At 48.1% G+C, this 19,784-nt stretch overlaps 1 protein-coding gene across 3 annotated transcripts in view; it reads left to right on the forward strand.

Moving 5' to 3' along the window:
* Window positions 1-1,590: 1,590 nt before the first annotated feature.
* TCEA3 (transcription elongation factor A3) overlaps window positions 1,591-19,784 on the forward strand; it is a 31,716-nt gene continuing 13,522 nt past the window's right edge. For 2 of the 3 annotated variants that reach the window (XM_074377192.1, XM_074377194.1), the window contains exons 1-5: window positions 1,591-1,803; window positions 6,516-6,578; window positions 7,327-7,432; window positions 7,892-8,036; window positions 14,396-14,458. In XM_074377192.1, the coding sequence (XP_074233293.1) occupies window positions 1,735-1,803; window positions 6,516-6,578; window positions 7,327-7,432; window positions 7,892-8,036; window positions 14,396-14,458 (446 nt within the window). In that variant the 5' untranslated portion in view covers window positions 1,591-1,734. The remainder of the gene's footprint in view (window positions 1,804-6,515; window positions 6,579-7,326; window positions 7,433-7,891; window positions 8,037-14,395; window positions 14,459-19,784) is intronic. The other variant, XM_074377193.1, reaches the window with a different exon arrangement.

A 19,784-nucleotide genomic window follows, 5' to 3' on the forward strand; every position in this document is an offset into this window, starting at 1 on the left:
TCCTACTTTGGTCCCAGGTCACACAGCAGCAGTTAGAAGTGTTAGTCAAAATTTTAGAAATGGAGACCTGATTGGAGAGAAACGGTGTTTATTTGGGAGTTGTTAGCCCTGCAGCCTGAGAGACACAGATTCAAGAAGCATTTGAATTTTTTGTTCTGCGTGACTACAAAATGGAGGAGGCCTATAAAGACAAAAACCACAAGGTTACAGTTAGTTACAGGAACTCTTTGTTATCAAGAATTATAAATTTCTTGTGTTTTTAATTTTTTTTCTTTTTGAGGGGGAGGTCATTAGGTTTCTTTCCATTTTTCTTTCATGGAGGTCCTGGCTAAGCAGGCATCCTACCACTGAGCTATACCCTCCCCCTAGGAGCTGGCAAGAAGTAAGGTGCTTATTAAGCAAGGATCAGTCGGGGTCTGAAATGGTTACACAGTTACACGGGGAGAACTTGAGACCATAAGGTTTGCAGCTGGCAGGTGTTGTTCTGAGTACTCTTGGTAGTGTCCTTGGGTCTCGTACAGTTCAAAGAAAGTTCAGGTTATCAGTGGTGCAGAGATGTGTCTGAGACCAGATCCTCAATGGCCACCCGACTTCATTTTTGTATGCTTGAACTGTGATCATTCCATTTTAATTTCAGTTTGTCATCAGAAACCAGACAAGTACATTCTGTGACCAGGGATTGGGGTTCTCTAAAGTTCTCTCCCAGAAGTCTGGAGATTTCATTGAACACCCCAACCTACAGCTCCCTACCCTGCACACACTGTGGACCACTTTTCATGCATCCACTCCAGGCCCATAAGTAGCCTCTCCCTCCCCACACATAGATTATTTTCTGTCAATTAAGCTCACTTGTTTAGGAAGGTATCTGGGTCTGCTGGGAACACTTGAAAGGTCCTTCCACAGGAACACAGTTGTGTGCACAGCTGTGGGGGCACTGTTCCGTCTCCTCCCTTCCAGACCCAATCCCACTGGGGAGGCAGTGTTCTGACCCTGAATAAATAAAGAGCATCCATGCACTTGGATCCATATTTTTTGAAGTTTGGTGCACTTAAGAATCTCCCAAGCTCTCACTATTCAGAGTGCAGGCGTGGGACCAGCAGCACCAGTAGCACTCAGGGAGCTTGTTGGAAATGCAAAACCTTGTTGTAACAAACCAAATTGACGGCTACGGTGGGCCTAGATACACGCGTGTGCACAGGCTGTGTGCACAAATGAGTGAGCACAGGTTAGGATAGAGTTGGATTTAATGATCATGCAAAAATAATATAATTCGAGTGCACCAAATTGCCTCCACTTGGACACAGGCACGCTTTGGGCGGCAATGGTGCAGAGACACGGGAGCCCAGGACTCTTGTGTCCCGGGACGACAGCCACCCCACTCGCTAGAGCCTTCCTTCCCAAACCTCCCTTCAGCTCCTGGCCCCCCCAGGACCAGCCTGAGGCGCAGGGCCCGCTGTCCCAGTCTGTCCCTCTCAGGAGGCCCGACTGGCGAGCGCGGGCAATCTTTGCCCGGGCGAGTCCTTGAAGTCTATATTTAGTGCACGCCACCCCTCCCCCACTGTCGGGAGGCGGGCGGCCGAGGGGGGGTGGGGGAGAGCCCCGCCCCCGCCGGCCGTGCGTGTCGGGTGTGTTTGGGCCCGCGCGGGTGGCGCACCCGCCGCCTTTGCGCCTCCCACCCCTGAAGTCTGGCTGCGGCCCCTGCGACCCGCGCCCCGCTGGGCGTCGCGGGCCGACATGGGCCAAGAAGAGGAGCTCCTGAGGATCGCCAAGAAGCTGGAGAAGATGGTGGCCAGAAAGAACACGGTGAGGCTGCAGAGTTCGGGCCACAGCCCCCGGGAGGCACGGCGCGTGCGAGCCGGGAGTCCCGGGGGCGCGTGCTGGCTGGGCGCCCGGGAGGCGCGTGCGGGACTCAGGGACCCGAGGGAGGCGCGGCCGGGGCTGGACTGAGCGCCCCTTGGGGACTGCTGGCACCTCGAAGTCTGCGAGTGTGCTTGGCCCGGGGCACCGGGGGTGTCGTGCGGGCCCCGAAGACCGAGCTTGTGCACGTCGGTCTGGATGTGCAGAGTTGGGGCCCCTGGGGAGCTTGTGCAGGGCGCGGGAAAGAGAGTGAAAAGACCGGGACCTGGAAAAGGACTTTCGGAGCCCCGGGACACGGCGTGTGCAAAGCCAGGGGAGCGACGGCGACTGCGGGAACGGGTTGGGATGGTGGGGGACAAAATCCTGGGTGGCCCAGGAAGGGGCAAAGAAAGTTGAGCTGAACTTGAGCTGAGCCGCATCTGCCCCGCAGCCCAAGAGAGGATCTGGTGTAGAAAAGCGAAGGGCCTCGGATCCCGCAACCCCACAACTTGAGGCTCCAGGAGCTGTTCTGTTTGCAACTCTCCCTTTCCTTGGCCGCGGGGTGGGGCCGGGGCGGGCGGGAGCCGAACAGGTGTCGGGCAGCCGCTGCGCCCACGGGGCCCGCGGGGCGGGGGAAGACGGGCCGGTTGGAGGCCTGGGCTGGGGGCAGGGGAAGCTGGGGGGAGAGCGGGACCCAGAGGTTGAGGGGAATCAGGCCTGGCGGCCGTACCTGTGGGTGCCTGAGTGCTCAGTGCCAGGAGTCCTCAAGCGCGGGCTGACTTGAAGTTAATATTTGATCCTCCCCGTGATCTTTGCCTCAAGCTAGCTGCAGCCCAGTTGCCTAGCCAGCAAACTTGGCCTTGGGACAGGGAGGGCCAGGGCTCACCAGGAGAGGGAAGAAAAGGGAGGCTAGTCCAGCGGTCATGCCCCCCTACTTCACTCTGTCCTAGGGCTCTCCTCCTCCCACCATCCATAACCACGTCCTGGAGCAAGACCTGCGTTTCCAGCATATTTTGTAATCCTAGGAGCTTGGAAAAACGATGGACCCTAAGGGTGGGAGGAGGGAGGGTTGCTGGATCCATGGAATGTCAGGGAGCCCCAGAGTAGACATGGGCAGTAATGAGTTGGTGCCCATATAAAGACCAGAGCCTGTTTCTTCATCTGTAAGAAGATGAGATTACCTTCTTCCTGGGAAGGAGTGTCACTGGATTTTTGTCTCTGCTGGTAGTGGTGAGGGTGGAAAAGATGTGAAGCCCTTAGGAAGACTTGGACTGGTACTTGGGAAGGGTTAGAGAGTGACATCTGCTTTTGCACAATCAGAGGAAACACAGAAACCTGCAGTGTTGGGAGCCCCGGTCCCGGGATGCTCCAATGTCAGTGAAACTGAGCCTCAAGTCATCGGGAGCATTTTCCCAACTGGGGGGCAGCAGAGCCCAGCCCAGGTCTCCTGAACCAGATTCCACCTCAGGTTATCCCAGGCCTGCCCCTTAGTGGCCCCAGATTTGGACCAGAAGATTCTGGGCCTCTGGGTGAGAGTCGGGGAGGGGTGGAGGGATAGGGAAGCTTAGGAGACCTGGCTTAGGAGAAAGGCAGCTTGACTGAGGAGGAAGGGACATGCCCTGGCCTCCCCTCACTCCTTTTTTGGACCTAGACCCACCACTCTACTTTCCCTCTCTGGCCTCGATTTCCTCTTCTGTGAAATGGGAAGAAGAAATGGTATCCCTTGTCAAGGGTTCCTGTGGAAGTACCCAGAGCTCTCTCCAGGAAAAATGCAAGTCTGGCCACAGGGTCCCTGTAGCAAGGAGCCAGTCTGCAGCCACGTCTGCGCCTGGGTTCTTGGCAGCATCTGGGTGGGCACAGAACTCTGGGCATGTGACAGAGAAAGGTGGGGCCTGCTCTGGGAGCGACAGTGGACCCGCCCAGTGGTGGTTTGGGAGAGGAGGGCACACTTCCTGTAGTAAGACGGATCTTCCACGTTGCAGCTCAGGCCCGGAGTTTACTGCCAGCTCCTGAAATCCCAGCAACTTAGGGCTTTTGTCAGATGCTGTGAGCATGCACCAACTGTAATAGCTTCAAACAGCCTAACACCAGGAGTCACAGCTACACATGCACGTAATCACATATAAAAAACTACATACATGCAGCCACACACAATATTGCTAAACAAGCAACAATGAACATAACTGCGTGTGATGTGTCACTGACCCTGACATGACTGACACACTGACCATTATATTTGTAGAAAGATACACAAAGACAACTACACACATGCCTACACAAGTGCATGCACACAATCAGCTACACCCAGACATGCAAAGCTACAAACTTAGCGAACAGCCGCACTTACATGTTCAGACATAACTCAGGCATCATCCCACAAAGACAGATAAACACATCAGCTCCCACTGGACCAGAGATCCTGCTGGCTGCGTATGCCATATGCACATGTGGAGAGACACACCTGGCAACATTTGCACAACTTTGTGAGCCCAGCTACAACTGGGGCTCATGGCTCTTCTCCACCATGACCCAGTTATACAGTGTGACACACGGAGACTCATGCCCAGTGGTGAGCTGGAACTGGCTTAAACCCAATTGTTGAACTTTCAGGAATTTTGCAAGCCAGTTATTAAGTACAGCCATTGTTTTTAACATTAAATTATATGCTTACAATTAAATAAATTATGTTAAAAACAAAGGTCATATAAGAACTCCAAAGTCATTACTTCCTTATTATTTTATTACATTTTACTGTCATCTGTGGTCTGGAGGTTATTTAATTCTGTTATATCAATATGGTGGAAGTACTGAGCAGTGGTCTCATGTCACACATCTCTTCCCAATACCTCCTTCAGTGCAGTGGCAGCATCTCGGTAGCTTGACATTAGGAAATTGGCAAACACTACAGACGAATTTCTTCCTTTGAGAGCTTGTTGCTTAACACTGACCAACATACCAGTGTACTTGTTCGTGCTGAAATTTCCATGATTGTACACATTCAGACAGATCTATGTCCATACCTACCTACACGGTTGTATAGTGGTTCGAACCTGAAAGGCCTGAGTAAGAATCCCAGGTCAGTTCCTTGTAACTTTGGGCAAATTCACCTCTGTGTCTTGGATTTCTCTTCTGTGAAAATGGGAATAGTAATAAGACCTACCTCATAGGGTCATTGCAAGATTTAAGGGAGATAATGCATGTAGAATACTTGGAACAGTGCCCAGCAGACAGTAAGCCTTTAATTAGTGGTACAGGCAGTTATATGCCCACAAGTTCACATGCACACTCATCCACAGTTCACCCCTCTGAAAACAGACTGTGAACTCAAGTTCTAAGGAAGGCTGAGGAGGGCAGCCCCTGGGACATGGCCCAGGAAGCCTGGTAGGGCAGGGGTTGGCAGCTGGCAGTGGGGCCAGGGCAAGGGGCATACAGGATGGAGTCAGCTGGTGCTCCCCAGGGAACCAGTCTCCGGACAGGAGGCCTAGGCTGGCTTCTAGGAAGTGCATGGGAAGGAGAAGGCTGAAATGGAAATGGGTCAGGGGTTGTTCCAATTTTCACGTCTGCATCTCCTTTCTTCCCCTCCCTCTCTCCCCTCCCACCTTCTACTTTCTGCTTTATTCACCCATTCAGGGAGCACGGGGCTGTTGCTGAACCCGGAGTTCTCAGAGATTAAACAGTCCTCTTTACCTGAGAGAAAAGAAAGTATATGTCCATACAAAGTCTTGTACGGGAATATTTCCAGCAGCTTTATTTGTAGTCACCCCAAGCTGGAAACTACTACCTGCAGTCCCATTAACAAGTGAATGGATAAACAAATTGTGGTGTGTGCATACAATAGAAAACAACTCAGTAGTAAAATGGAACTGTTCAGCTGTGCAGCAATATGGATGAATCTCAAAATAATTACACTGAGTGAAAGAAGCCAGACAAAGAATCCATTACAGTCACTTTCTGTAAAACCCTTAAAAATGCAAGCTCACCTATAGTGAGAGAAAGCAGAATAGTGGTGGCCTGGGGTTGGGGGTGTAGGGAGGGATGGAATCTGAAGGGACACAAGGAAAGTGCTGGGGATGCTGACTGTATTCTTATCTTGATTGTGGTGATGGTTTCAGGGGTGTGCACATATATCAAAACTCATCACGTTGTAGCCTATAGTATGTGTGGTTTATTGTATGTCAATTATACCTCAATAAAACTGTTTTTTTAAAAAAAAAGCCATGGTCCTCAACCTACAGAAGCTGACAGTTGGGAAGTGAGGGGAGCCAGATGTGGACATGAAAGCAGAAGCAATAAGCTGTGAAGGAATTAACTTTAGAGGAAGAGATGGGGAAGGGGAGAGCATGCCCTGGGGAAGGAACAGCGGAACCCATGGCTGGGGGTCAGGCTGAGTGGTTCAGGCTGGACTCTGGCTCAGAGGGGCTTGAACCCAGCTAGGCGGTAAGAGGTGGAGTCAGACAGCTGGTCTGGGGCAGACGCTTTTCCTTCTCTCCTCCTTCCTGTTCCCTGTCTGTCCTTTGACCACTTGTGTGTCCTGTGTCCTTGTGTACCTGTGTCCTGCCGCTGGAACAGTCTCCTCCCTACCTCCTGCCTCCTCCTTCCCACTGAGATCATACAATGGTCAGAGAGGGGCCTGAGGCAGAACCCACAGGCCTCAGCGCTCACCTTGTGGCCTCCCACAGGAAGGGGCCCTCGACCTTCTGAAGAAGCTGAACAGCTGTCAGATGTCCATCCAGCTCCTCCAGGTGGGGGGACAGGAAGCCCCGGGGCAGCGCCTGGGTTGGAGGGCAACCTTGTTGGGCAGAGAAGGACCCTGGTGGGGGAGCCCTCGAAGGATGTGGTCTGGGAAGGATTTCTGCTGGGAGGGCCTTCAAGGTTGTCTGAGGGTGGGAATCGAGGCTTTTAGATGGTGGCAGGATATCTTCCAAGCACGTGGGGCCTTCTGGGTCAGGAGGAAAAGACTGCCTTGCTCTCCTTGAATTTCCCAATTCCCAAGGCCCTGGGCCTGTGGGATCCAGGAGGCCAGTGGCCCAGGGAGAAGGAAAAGTCCTCCATTTTTAGATCCTCCGTGTGTTACCCATGTACTCTCAGACTTTACCAGAAGCTCTTGGCCCTGAAAACTTAACAAATACCCAAGCTATAGTAGCCAGAGCTGTGTCTTAAACTGAATCTTGAACTCAAAGACAGCAGAGGGCAGAAAATGAGGAGGGGTCCTGGTCATTAGCCAGACCCACCACCACCTTGGCTTCTCCCCAAAGCCACAGTTACCCATCAGAGCAGGGGGCTGGGCCTTGGGCCCTGGACCTTACTAAGAGCAGCAGGTCATGGCCGCAGTTATAAGGTCAGGGTTATTATCTTGGCCACAGGTCTGAGCTGGGGCTCCGGAGAGGCTAGGCCAGTGGAAGAGAGTAGTTGAGCTGGGACAGGTCTTGCAATTAGGGAGCCAATCCAGTATGTGCATTCCCAGACCGGCCTCTAACCCCCTCTTTGCAGACCACCAGGATTGGAGTAGCCGTTAATGGGGTCCGCAAGCACTGCTCTGACAAGGAGGTGGTGTCCTTGGCCAAAGTCCTCATCAGAAACTGGAAGCGACTGCTAGGTGAGAGGGGCAAGATTGCCTTGGGCCAAGTTTCTCTCCCAACGCTTGGGATGGATGGTGCCTGGCTTATAGCAGGCATTCGGTGTGTGTTTGTTGAATGACTTAAGTGACAGAGGGCCTCTAGCAGAAGTGCCAGCGTTTGTCTACACAAGTGTGAGATTTGTAGATGGGTGAGTTTTTGTGTACATATCCCTATGTGTGTATTTCTGTGTATACATGTCTGTATGCACACGTTGGTATGAATATGGGCATAGGTGTGTGCAAATGTCTTTCTGTGTCCATGTGTGAGCTTGGGTTTGTACGCACGTGCATATTGTATATGCATTTGTGTCTAAATGTGTACTTTTGCGGGGAGGGGGAGGCTGTCCCAGTCCCTGCCCTTTGCTCCTTCCTCCCCAAAGTCCAGGGTTTGGCTGAGACTGGGAGAGTTGAGGAACAATGTCACCATTTTGTTTTTAGACTCCCCAGCGCCTCCCAAAGGAGAAAAAGGAGAGGGAAGAGTAAGAGCAAAAAAGAAGGAAAAAGGGCTTGACTGTTCCAGTTGGAAGCCAGAGACAAGCCTTTCTCCACCAAGGAAAAAACACGTGGAAGAGCCCAAAGACAGGTATTTTTCCTGGGATGGAGAGAAGGGGGGGCCAACGCTTGTCACATACTCTGGCAGCAGCTCTGTTACACAGTGACATTTAATCCTCACACCCAGGAGGTGGTTATTGTCATCTCCTGCAGCACCCCCTCTGGGAGGCTTCTTGGCTAAACCAGACAGATTCACGTGACCCAAATAGGCTGTCAGTGGCACGGGATTCACCTAGAAGGATGCAGGGACAGGGGAAGCAGTGTGCTAGCAGGGCAGCCTCAGGTGTTTCTCACCACCAAGAGTTCTCTTAGGGGACAATGCAGCATCCAGAGCTATTCTCTGGCCCACGCAGGTTACAGTACAGGTGCAGGGAATGAGACCTCAATAGGTAGGAACCCCTTGACTTAGAATTTCCATGTCCCAAGTCTTATAACTGTCCCATAGACAAAGCTTCCAGGATCCCAGCAAGGGTGACAACCATTTACAAGATTCACTGCACTTGGGGTAGCCCTGAAGTTGTGGTTTTCCACTTACTTTCATCGCCCTTGCCATGTAGATACAATTTACCAGTCAGGACTCATTTGTACTAGAAGCAAGATCGCCTCGTAATGCAGCTGAGTTTCCACCGTGGTCAGGGTTCCAGGTAAGTGGGGCTAGGAACTTACTTGTCCACAGAGAAGGAAAAACATTTTGTTGGCTTTTTATTCAAAACTGCCATTTAGCGATGTAGTTATGACAAAACTACAGCCAGCATAGTACTCAGTGGGGAAAAACCGAAAGCCTTCCCACTAAAATCTGGAACAAGACAAGGATGCCCATTCTTACCACTTCTATTCAACATAATCTTGGAAGTCCTAGCCACAGCAGTCAGGCAAGAAAAAGAAATAAAAGGGATCCAAATTGGAAAAGAAGAGGTAAAACTGTCACTAAATGTGGATGACATGATACTATATATAGAAAACCCTAAAAGCTCCACACAAAAACTGCTAGAGCTGATAAAAGAATTCAGCAAGGTAGCAGGATGCAAGATTAACATAGTGATGAGGAAGCTGAAGTTTGGGGAGCAGAATCTTACCCAAGATCGATCACACAGCCATGATGGGACAGAGTGGGATTCCCATCTTTGTCTGTTGGACCCCCAGACCACTACTGAGGCCTCAGCTCTGCACCCATCCCCCTTGCCCACCCCAGCCAGGGTCCCTCAAATTGCATGACTTTCTGATTGACCCAAATGCTTTATCCATGATGGTAGATAAAAGCCTTCATGGATGTATAAGTAAGTCCTACGTATTCCCTGTAACTAAAAAGATCGCTTAATCCCTTGGGGAGGGGTCATCTAATAGATAAGGAGTGAGACTAGATAATAGACAATGTGATCCCTGATAGACCAGTGTTTTTAATTACATACCTCTTCACCCAATATATCCACTACAAGGAACTCATTTTGAGGAATTAATCAGATTAAACAAAGATGATATGTTCTGTGGGTAACATTTTTCAGCTGGGGTTTCTGAAACATTTTTCCCTCCAAACCCTTTTTAACTGAATGCTTATTGTAATCCTATATAATAGATGTTCTGTGGAAAACACTTTAGGAAATGATGCTATAAGAGGGGTGATTCTTGACCAAGAGGGAGGCATACCTCCATCACACCACTCCTATTTTTGCTTGTAAAAATAACTGTGAAAAGAGGGGAGGGTATAGCACAAGTGGTAGAGCACATGCTTAGCATGCATGAGGTCTTAGGTTCAATTCCCAGCACCTCCTCTAAAAATAATAATAGTAGTAGTAGTAGTAGTAGTAATAATAATAATAAACCTAATTACCCCCTAAAAATTAAAAAAAAATTTTAAGTAAAAAAATATAATAAATAAACCTAATTACCTCCCATTTCTATAAAAATTAAATAAGTGAATTTTATGTATATGCATAGGAAAAAAGATGTGAATGATATATACCAGGATGGTAATAGTGATCATTTTGGGGTGGAGGATTGAGAGGTTTTTTCCTTCTTCTTTTTGCAAATCTCTGTATTTCTAATTTTTTCCCAACAAATCTGTACCAATTTTGAAATAAGGGGAAATAATGAAACTATTTTTAAGAAAGCAAAAATATATGTGTGATTGTAATTAAGAGAAACTTCATGTTTATTCTATGTTATACAATAAAATTTTTAATCTGTATTGTTGGGTTTTTTTTCACAATGATCCTGTATTGCTTTTGTTTGTTTCCTTTTTTGTTTTGAGGGGAGGTAATTAGGTTTATTTATTTATTTTTAGTGAAGGTACTGGGGATTGAACCCAGGACTTTGAGCATGCTAGGCATGTGCTCTACCACTGAGCTATACCTTCCCCCTCTGTATTGCTTTTGAACTCTGAAAAAGTAATAGTTCTTTTAAAAAATGAGCAAAGGTGATAAAAATCTGTTGTAGAAATAATGGAAAATATTAAAAAGTAGGGAAAAAATCACTCATATTCCCACCACCCAAAAACAATCACTCAGTATTTTGGTATATGGTTTATCTGTTTTCTTTTTGTTTTCTGTAGTTATCATCAATTTTGTAGTCTGCTTTTTAAAATGCAGTACTTGTCAAATGGTTCTGTAATCTTTTCTATGTTCTATTCCTTTCATTTTGCTAATTTTGCTAATTTTCAGTTGTATCCCACTTGGAAAACTCCTGATGGCATTTGACTTTTCACATGGTGTGTTTGTTTTTCCCAAAAGGGTTAGGAGGTTGGCTGGCAGGGATCCTGTGATCCACCAGGCCCAGCACAGAGTGAATATTTATTGAATATTGCTAGGCCCAGTGTACCAGTGCAGTCCCCTGTGGACATTCATGCTCTGGCTGGTCTGGCCACATATAGAGAACTTTGGCAAATGAACGACCAGGATTTTGTGAGGTGTGGTTGAAGACTAGAGGCTGAACTATTGGAAGAGGAGCGCAAATGGATATGGGACTAATCTGTGGAATAGGGCGTTTTGGCTTCTGGGTACTGATGGCAGCTGAACACGTTTCATTTTGCTCCATCCCCAAATCCCACTGGATGATCAGGAAAGGGATTTCTTTTAAAGGCCTGCAAAGATGACAGGTATGGACGAGAAGACAGTTGGAAAGCAGAAAGCCAAGTTCTAGGATGAAGTTAATCACTTAACACCCTTAGTCTCTGAGATTCAGTACTGTGGCCTGAAAAATGAACATCATTATCTCATTATATAAAAAGTTTATGTGTATACACACACACACACACACACACACACACACACACACACACACACACACACACACACATATGTGTACACATGCTTTTTTTTAATGGAGATGCTGGGAATTGAACCCAGGACCTCGTACATGCTAAGTATATGCTCTACCACTGAGCTATACCCTCACATCCTCTCGATTTTTTCCTATGCGTCATCATTACCCATGAAATACTTATTGTTTTAAAATGGAATTAAACTCTATATACCATTTTGTAGTCTTTTCACATATATTTATTTATTTCAACAGTGAGTCACATTTAGTGTAAAAAGTTTCGAAAGTTTAGAACACAAGAAGAAAATAACAAATAATCACTGTTAACATTTTGATGTATATCTTTTTCATCTTTTTAATAATATATATATATATATAGTTATATAGTTATATTTCCTTAATAAAATTGGAAGCTCACTATATGTACTGTTTTCTAACCAGCATTTTACATTTAACAACATCCTGAGATGTTGAATTGTTAATGCAGCTCGCTTTTCAAGGGTTGAGCTATGAGATGAAGCTGTCACTGTGGCTGAGCAGAGAGGGGGGTGGTTGTCCCCCCACCTTGCTGGGAGAATCTAGTTGGCAGGGGTCCTATTTCAGCTCGGTTGGTGAACTTCCTTTCTTTTTGGTTTTCTTAATGATGATTTGTTAGTATTATTTATTATATAAACACTATAACCACATTAGTAAAACTTAAAATTAGAATTAAAAGTATTTCTCCACGATGTGCCACTTCTGACAAATGAAGCTGCTTTGTTTTCCTCTCCTCTCCCAGTCCTGGTCTACTTACATACATAATTTCCCCATTCCTGTGGGTGGAGTACACTAGGTGTCCCTGTTTCTTTATCTTCCTGTTGTATTCTGAGACACTTTTTCATGTCCCTGAATATTTTTGTAATGATCATTTGCAAAAACTGCAGAATATTTCTGGTTTGTCTAGAAAGAAAAGCAATGAGGAAGGGCCAGAAAATGGTGGGGGATGGGTAGAGACTCAGGTCTTCCCTCCTTTCTCTGGCTGCAAGAATTTCAGCTTCCAGCTCTGCCTGCACCTGTCTGTCCACATGGGGCACTCCGGGAGGAGCCCTGCAGAGGAACTCCCAGGGCCAGTGTGGGATTGGAGGGGGCATGTGTAGGAGAGTCTCTCCTCCCCTCTCCCTCTCTGCTGCCTCCCACTGTGTCTAAGCTGGGGTGAAGGTCCGGAGCTAGCTGGGTCTAGTCCAGAGGTTAATTAGAGCCGGTCCCTGAAATTTCTTCACCCACTGTCTCCCAGACCACCTGGAGGATGAGATAGGAGCTGGAAATCCATGCAGGAATCTTGCATAATCTGGAAAACAAGAAATCAAATACCTAGGATTATGGAGTATTGAGGACTTCTTTGTGCCTGGAACGGCTGTGGGGATGTTAATGATCTAAAGTCTTCTTCCCAGCCAGCCCCAAGATGTAGGTCCTTTTCTCCCCATTTGACCAGTGAGGGAATTGGATGCTAAGAGATGATCTGCCCGGGGGCAGGGCTGGGATTACAACTCATGTCATTACCTCCCTTTTTAGAATGATAAACTAGATAGATAGATAGATAGATAGATAGATAGATAGATAGATAGATAGAAAAAGATCTGGAAAGAAGGACATTAAACTTAGCATTGTTACCTCTGGAGAGGTTTCTTTTTCTACTTTTTTAGTTTTTATATTCCTTTACTGTTTGACTTCACAGCATTTAACAAGCGTTTGTAGAGCACCTACTCTGTGCCGGGCACTATTCTGTTCACCTGGGAGAAGTCAGTTGAGTATATTAGACGAGATTTCCCAGAAGCAGACCCTGAGACATGGATTCCGGTGCAGGAGGTTTATTTGGGAAGTGAGTTCAGGAAATGCAGACAGAGGAGTGAGGAAGTGAGACAGGGAAGGGAGGGAAGGGAACCGCACAGGGTGTGTTAGCGAGCAGGTTGCTGCTGTGGGCGACCAGAGCTTGAAGCCCATCGGAAAGCAGTGAGCACTCCTCAGCTGACCCACTTGAGGGCCTAGGACTCGGGGGTATTTGCCCACCTATTCCCGTGTGTCTCGTTGAAGGCTGCTCGTGGGGTTAACTCCCCAGCACCTTCAGCCCACCGGCCTGGCCTGCGGGCACTGGCTGGTGTGGAGACCTTCCTCGGGGGATCTTGTAAGAGGAAGCCCTCGGGTCTCAGTGCACTGGGGAGAGAGAGTGCCCAAGGGATGGTGTGGGCTCCGTACAGACAGTGTCCACCACAGTGAACAAAACCCGCCAAATTCTGCTCTTGCAGAATTTACATGGGAGGTGATCGGACAACACATAAAATAAGTAAGCAAATTATAGAGTTTGTTAGAAGGTGAGACCTGCACTGGAATTACAAGGAGAGCTGGGTGAGTGACTTGGGGAGTGGGAGTTACAATTTAGAAGCAAATTAATTTGAAAAAGCCAATAAAAGGGGAAATGCATTCTATATCATAAAAAGAATGTAGCTACATGCATTTTGGAAAAATGAGGGGGGATTTTTTACTTCTTATCTGGTCACCCTGATATAACCATGGTTAGCACGTGGGTGTATTTTCTTTTAATCTTTTTCCCTCATGGGCATTAGTTGTCTTGCATGATTTCAGGCACAGTAAGCATCTAAGTTTGTACACTGCTTTTTCACTTGCCATTTTAAACCCAGCTCTCTTATCTCCAAGGCCCATATGCTTCTCTCTTCCTCTTAAGGTGCCCACAAGGGAGGCTGAAGCTGATTTCTGGCTCCTCATGAGAACTGACAGTCCCAGGAATTCCAGTCTCCATGGAGTCCAGCTGGCCAAGGCCTGCCTGACAGCAGGAAGGAAGGGACTGCTGAGAATTAGTTGCTAATAATTAGTAACACATGGCACAGCACGTGTACCATATCTGACACGTATTAGGTGCTTGGCAGATCTTGGTTTCTTTCCCTCTCCATTTGATGGGGAGTAGGTGAGGGTGACCTCCTGGAGCTCTCTCTCCCAGGCAGCTGTGGTCCAGGTGGCCTTCATCATCCTCAGCCCAGCAGGCCTGGCTCCAGGATGCTTTCTCCCCAGCCTCTAATCTCCTTAGACTGGTCCTGATGCTAGCCTACAAGAGCATCTCATCTCCAATTTCTCTTCTTTCAGGAGAGACTCTGTGGACTCCAAGTCTTCAGCCACCTCCTCTCCAAAAAGGCCATCTATGGAAAGGTAAAGGAAGCCATAGACTTCTCCATGCCAGAAGTCCTGTTCAGCAGATGTGTGTGTCTCTCTCTGTCTTACTGGAGGAAGCCTAAGGCAGTGGAAAGAAGGAAACCTCATATGTTACGTTGCCTCCAAATTCTAGGACCTACACAGTAAGACTGGGTGGGCCTCTGAATCAGAGGTGTGGCTCCTTCTCTGGGATGGCTGATGCCCCATCACTGTTTGGGAAATGCTCTTAAGGTCAAGTTGAACCCAGTGAGAACAGGTTTTGAGAGCCTGCACCTGGACTGGGATCTCTGGGTTTGGGCCGAACTGGTTAGGTTATTTACCCTAAAACATCAAGCCAATCTTTCATCAAATATTTATTGAAGGCCTACTACGTGCCAAGAACTGTTCTAGATGCCAATGATACAGCAGTGAACAAAAGAGACAAAATTCCTCACAGGCACAAGGCCTATGTTCTAATGGGGAGACAGGCAATACATATGATAAGTAAATTATATGATGGTTCAGAAGGTGACAAATGCTGTAGAAAACAACAGAGCAGAGTGAGAGGGACTGGGAAGGATGGTCACTGGGTGGTCAGGAGAGCCCTCGTTAAAGAGGTGCCCTTTGAGCAAAAATATGAAAGAAATGAGGGAATCAGCCAGGCAGACATTGAGGTCATTCCAAACCAAGGGCCCGGAAGTGGGAGTGTGCCTCGCAGGGTCAAGGAGCAGTGAGGTGGCCAGTAGGTCTGGAGTGACTAAGTGAGGGAGGGGGAGCTGGAGGATGGAGTGAAACAGGAGCCACTGGAGGGTGTTGAGGGTAGGAACTGTATGACTGAACTTATCAGGATCCCTTTCTCTGCTGTGCTGGATTGTCAGGGACAGGGGCAGAAGCAAAGAGCCCAGCAAGGAGGCTGTTTTGATAATTCAGGCAAGATATGGTGGTGGCTTGGATCAGAGTGGCAGCAGTGGAGGTGGGGAGAAGGGGGGGACCCCGGATATATTTTAAAGGGAGAGCTGTAAGGATTTCCTGACAGATTGGATGTGGGGTACAAGAGAAAAATAAGTGTCAAGATGACTCCTAGACTTTTCCCTCGAGCATCTGCAAGGACAGAGTTTCTGTTCATTGGTATGGGGAGGACTCTGTCAATCAGGCTTGAGTGCAGATTTGGATATGTTGGATTTGAGGGGTGTACTAGTCATTCAGGGGAAGAAGTTGAATAAGCAGTAGGTTATATGAGGCTGGAATTCAGGAAGAAAACCTTGGGCTGGAAAGACAAATTTCAGCAATTATCATGGTGCTAGCATTTGCAGCCACAAACCTGGATGAGATCAGGAAGGAGAGATTGTGGATAAAGGAGCGAGTGTGAATTGTGATCCAGGAGGGAGGTCAGAGGTCAGAGTAGAAGAATCAGGGCAAGAGGAGAGCAGGGCAGGCCAGGAAGTGACTTAGCGGTCGATCACAGCAAATGATTGGGGTCCAGGGGCTGTATTGGATACTGGGTGGCTGGGGAGATGATAAGAGTGTTGGCTCCTGTGGAAGTATGTGTAGGAGCTGCCCAGTTATTTTAGGCCTAAAATACCAGTAAGTCTGATGTTGGAAAGAAAAGAAGAGGCACAAAAACTGGGTTGCTTAAGGTTTTATGAAGATCAGACAGGCCTGAGATGTTGGTGGGGCTGCTGTGTTGCACAGCCCACCCTGGCAACTGAGTGCCAGCTCCAGCTGATGAGTGGAGGCTCTCTGGAGGGCTGCCTGGGGAGGGAATCAGAAGCGGCATCCTGCCACACAAGAGAAGAGTTCTGTGGTCAGTTAGCAATGTCTGCATGGGTGAGGCCTAGGAACTGAGGCTCCAGAATCATCCTGGTTCTAAACCAGCCTCTTCCCAGCTTACAGACAGCCACCTTGCTGTGTCTGCACACGACACACACACACAGAGATTTTGGGCTCTGGTCTCTCTTATTCTTCCTATAAGGACATTAATCTTATCATGAAACCCCACTCTCATGACCTTATATAAACCGAATTATCTCTTAAAGGCCCCGCCTTCAAATACTGACATATTGGGAGTCAGGACTTCCACATATGAATTTGGCAGGGGACACAAACACTCAGTTTATAATATAATATAGTAATGGGAGAGGGGGGCAGAGCACTACTGGTATTTAGTAGGCAGAGGCCAGAGATGCTAAATGTTCTGGAATGTGAAGGACAGCCCTGCATAAAGAAGGATTGTCCTATCCAAAAATGAAACACTGACCACTAACCCACTTCTGGGTCCGATTCTATATGAAACACATTTGACATTTGTGTAAAGATTTATACCTTCAGGTTCCTCTCCTTACTTTGCCTTGTGGCCTGGAAGTCTCTTGGCTCCCTCCTTAATGCATTCTTCTTCTGAAGGTCAGTCAAGCAGAGTATGTTTGCCTTTCCAGCAGTTGTGCTGTGTCCTGTTCAGTACTGGGTGCTGGCAACCCAAAGGGAGAGAAGCAAGTTGTAGGTTCAGTTTATCTACCACCCAGACTGTTTCCTGCACTCTCTACCTCTCTATTTCATCTCTCCCTTCCATTCATTCCGTTCATTCATTCATTCATTCCTTCAGCAAGCACATTTGTTGAGCACTTCCTTGCAAACTCAATATCCTCCAGGGGTCAAGGGCACGTGCATACACTGGGTAACTAGTGGAGACCATGGCAAATGGCAGAGCACCTGCCCGTGTGAAAGGGGCACCCACTACTCAGCCCCAGCTGGTTGTTACTTTATGGAAATGTAGGCCCAGTGTGCCATGCCCTTCCAATTTTTTTAAGGAAAGCTAGCCAACTAGATTTCCATATGAAACACCCAATTTTATATATGGACAACATATTCATATTTTTCTAAGACACAAGTAGGGCAAACAAAACACATTCGTAGCCCGCCAGTTTGTGATTTCTAAAGATATAAAGATATAAACTCACAATCTCTGCCTTCACACAGCTAATCACTAGTGTAAAGGCAGACACCAAAATGCTTGTTTTTCGAAGATAAAATGCATACTGGGAACACAGGACGAGTGTCTCAAAAGGACTTGAGAAGTCAAAGGAGACTTCAGGGAAGAGAATATTTGTGCTGAGAACTGAAAGATGAATAGGAGTTTGCCTGGTAGACAAGCCAGTTGAGGGTATCCCAGGCAGAGGGAATGGCACGTGAAGAGGTTGGCAGTATGAGTGCGCATGGTACTCGGGGGACTGTAGCTGGAACACCAGAGAACAGTCCACAAAGGGACGGGAAGAAGGTTGCACTTCACTTTGCCAGTGGCCCTTAGGACCCGCTGTGGGAATTGGTTGACTTTTCGCCGTGCAGTTTCGGCAGGCTTGGTGGTGCAGTAACCGAAATGCCCTCGAGGTGGCGCGCAGGAGCAACAAGCCCGGCTTCCCAAGGCAGACCTCCAGGTGCCTCTGCTCAGACATGGGTTGGGAAGATTTTTTAAGGACTTGGTGATGTCAGACCACAGGCTGGTGCTGGCACTAGCACATCCGGGGAGCAGAAGAAAGCTGTTGATTAATCCAACACCCCCAGCCCTGCCCCCGCCGGTGATGCCCTCATTGCAATTTGGCACAGTTCCCAATCGTGAGCACTGAAAGCAAAATGAGAATGGTTGCCTGATAACGCCACCCAGACACAAATCCCAGCCAGCTAGCCAGCTCCTAGCCAAGAGGAGGGACTAAGGCTGGGAATGCCCTTCCAGGAAGGTTGGGAGGGTGGGGGGCAAGTGGGAGGAATGTAACAGGCAGCCTAGCCTAGACCAGGTAAGGGGACTATGGAAAACTCTACCTTTTAGGAACACAGTGAGATGTGTTGAAAAAAATTTGGAAGGCAGGCAGACGTAGGGGTGTGGTCTCAAGTTACCCTTGAGTAAGTCACTTCAACTCTCTGAACCTCAGTCTGTTGATCTGTAGTTACGATGGGGATAACTGTGACCCCCTTTCAAGGTCACCATAAGGATCAAATGAGGTAATTGAAATGCTAGCACTGTCCCTAACCCAAATGAGTGCTCAACAGATGCATAATGCTTAATAAAAATACTCACACTTCATGTGGCAGCCTGTGTGAATTGCCTAATAGTCTTTTGCTGGAATTCTTAGGTGCTTTAATCTTCGAAACAACTTTATAAGGTAGGTATTGTTCTCTCCATTTACATGTGAGAAAACTGAGGCACCTAGACGTTAAGGAGCTCACCTGAGGTCCAATAGCTACAAAGTGGTGGTGACAGACTTTGAACCTGGGAGTTTGGCTCTGGAGCCTAGGTTCTTAATAAATATACCACCCCAGTGTGGGTGATTCCCAAATGACAACTGTTCTTAATGTTTATTATTATGCCTTCTTCCAAGCAGCATGCTACTTGGAACCCTGGTGGTTCCCACTGGTGAGTCCTGGACACTGAGGACGTGGTGATGGGCCCACAGTCAGTGAGGGGCAGCACCGGGAAGACTCTGGGGCTACATCCCGGCTGTAGGAGATGGGTTGGGCCAGGCTGTGGGAGTTGACAGATGCTTGGAGAGAGACCCTTCTCTTAAGCCCAGGAGAATGGGGCAATTGGCTTTCCAAAGAGAACCTGTCCTCTGCTCTGTCTTGGCCTCTGGATGTACCTTTCATCTCTTTGTGGCCAATTCCCTCAATTCATCATCTATTCATTCATCTGACAAAGATTCATCAAGTGTCCATCTAGAGCATTGTCACAGGTGCTGGAAGGCAGTGGTGAGCCAGCCGATGGGGTCCTGATACTCTGGGACCTGTAAGCCAGAGATGGAGGCAGACAGTGTTTATAAACATATAAACAAGTTAATTATAGACTTGGATAAGTGCTATGAATGAAAGAAATGAGGTCATGTGCTACAGAGTTACGGGCAGGACAGTCAGCTTGGCTGGGGTGCTCAGGGAAGGCCTTCCTGAGGATGTGACATTTGAGCAGAGACCTGCCTGGCGGGAAAGCACCAGTCCTAGGAAAATCTGGGGGAGGAAGAGCCTTCCAGGAGGGACCAGCCAGTGCAAAGGCAGTGTGGTGGGAGTGTTGCGTGTGTTTAAGGAACAGAAAGAAGCAGAGCAGTGGGGACTTCAATGAACTGTGAGGGGTGTGTGGCTTGAGATTTGGTCAGAAGGGGAGGCAGGGGCCAGATGTGGTGGGCAGGGCCTAGGTGGCCGTGGTGAGGACTTTGACTTTATGCTGAAATGGTTGGAAGTTGTTAGAGGGTCAGAAGCAGGGGAGTGGTGGTATCAGCTGTTAGTTTCTAAAGGGCGCCCCAGGCTGCAAAGAGGTTGTAAGAGGGGCAAGAGGAGGCAGGGAGACCAGCTCTGGGGCCACTGTGGT

The sequence above is a fragment of the Camelus bactrianus genome, chromosome 13 (genome assembly GCF_048773025.1).
Source record: "Camelus bactrianus isolate YW-2024 breed Bactrian camel chromosome 13, ASM4877302v1, whole genome shotgun sequence".
NCBI lineage: Eukaryota > Metazoa > Chordata > Mammalia > Artiodactyla > Camelidae > Camelus > Camelus bactrianus.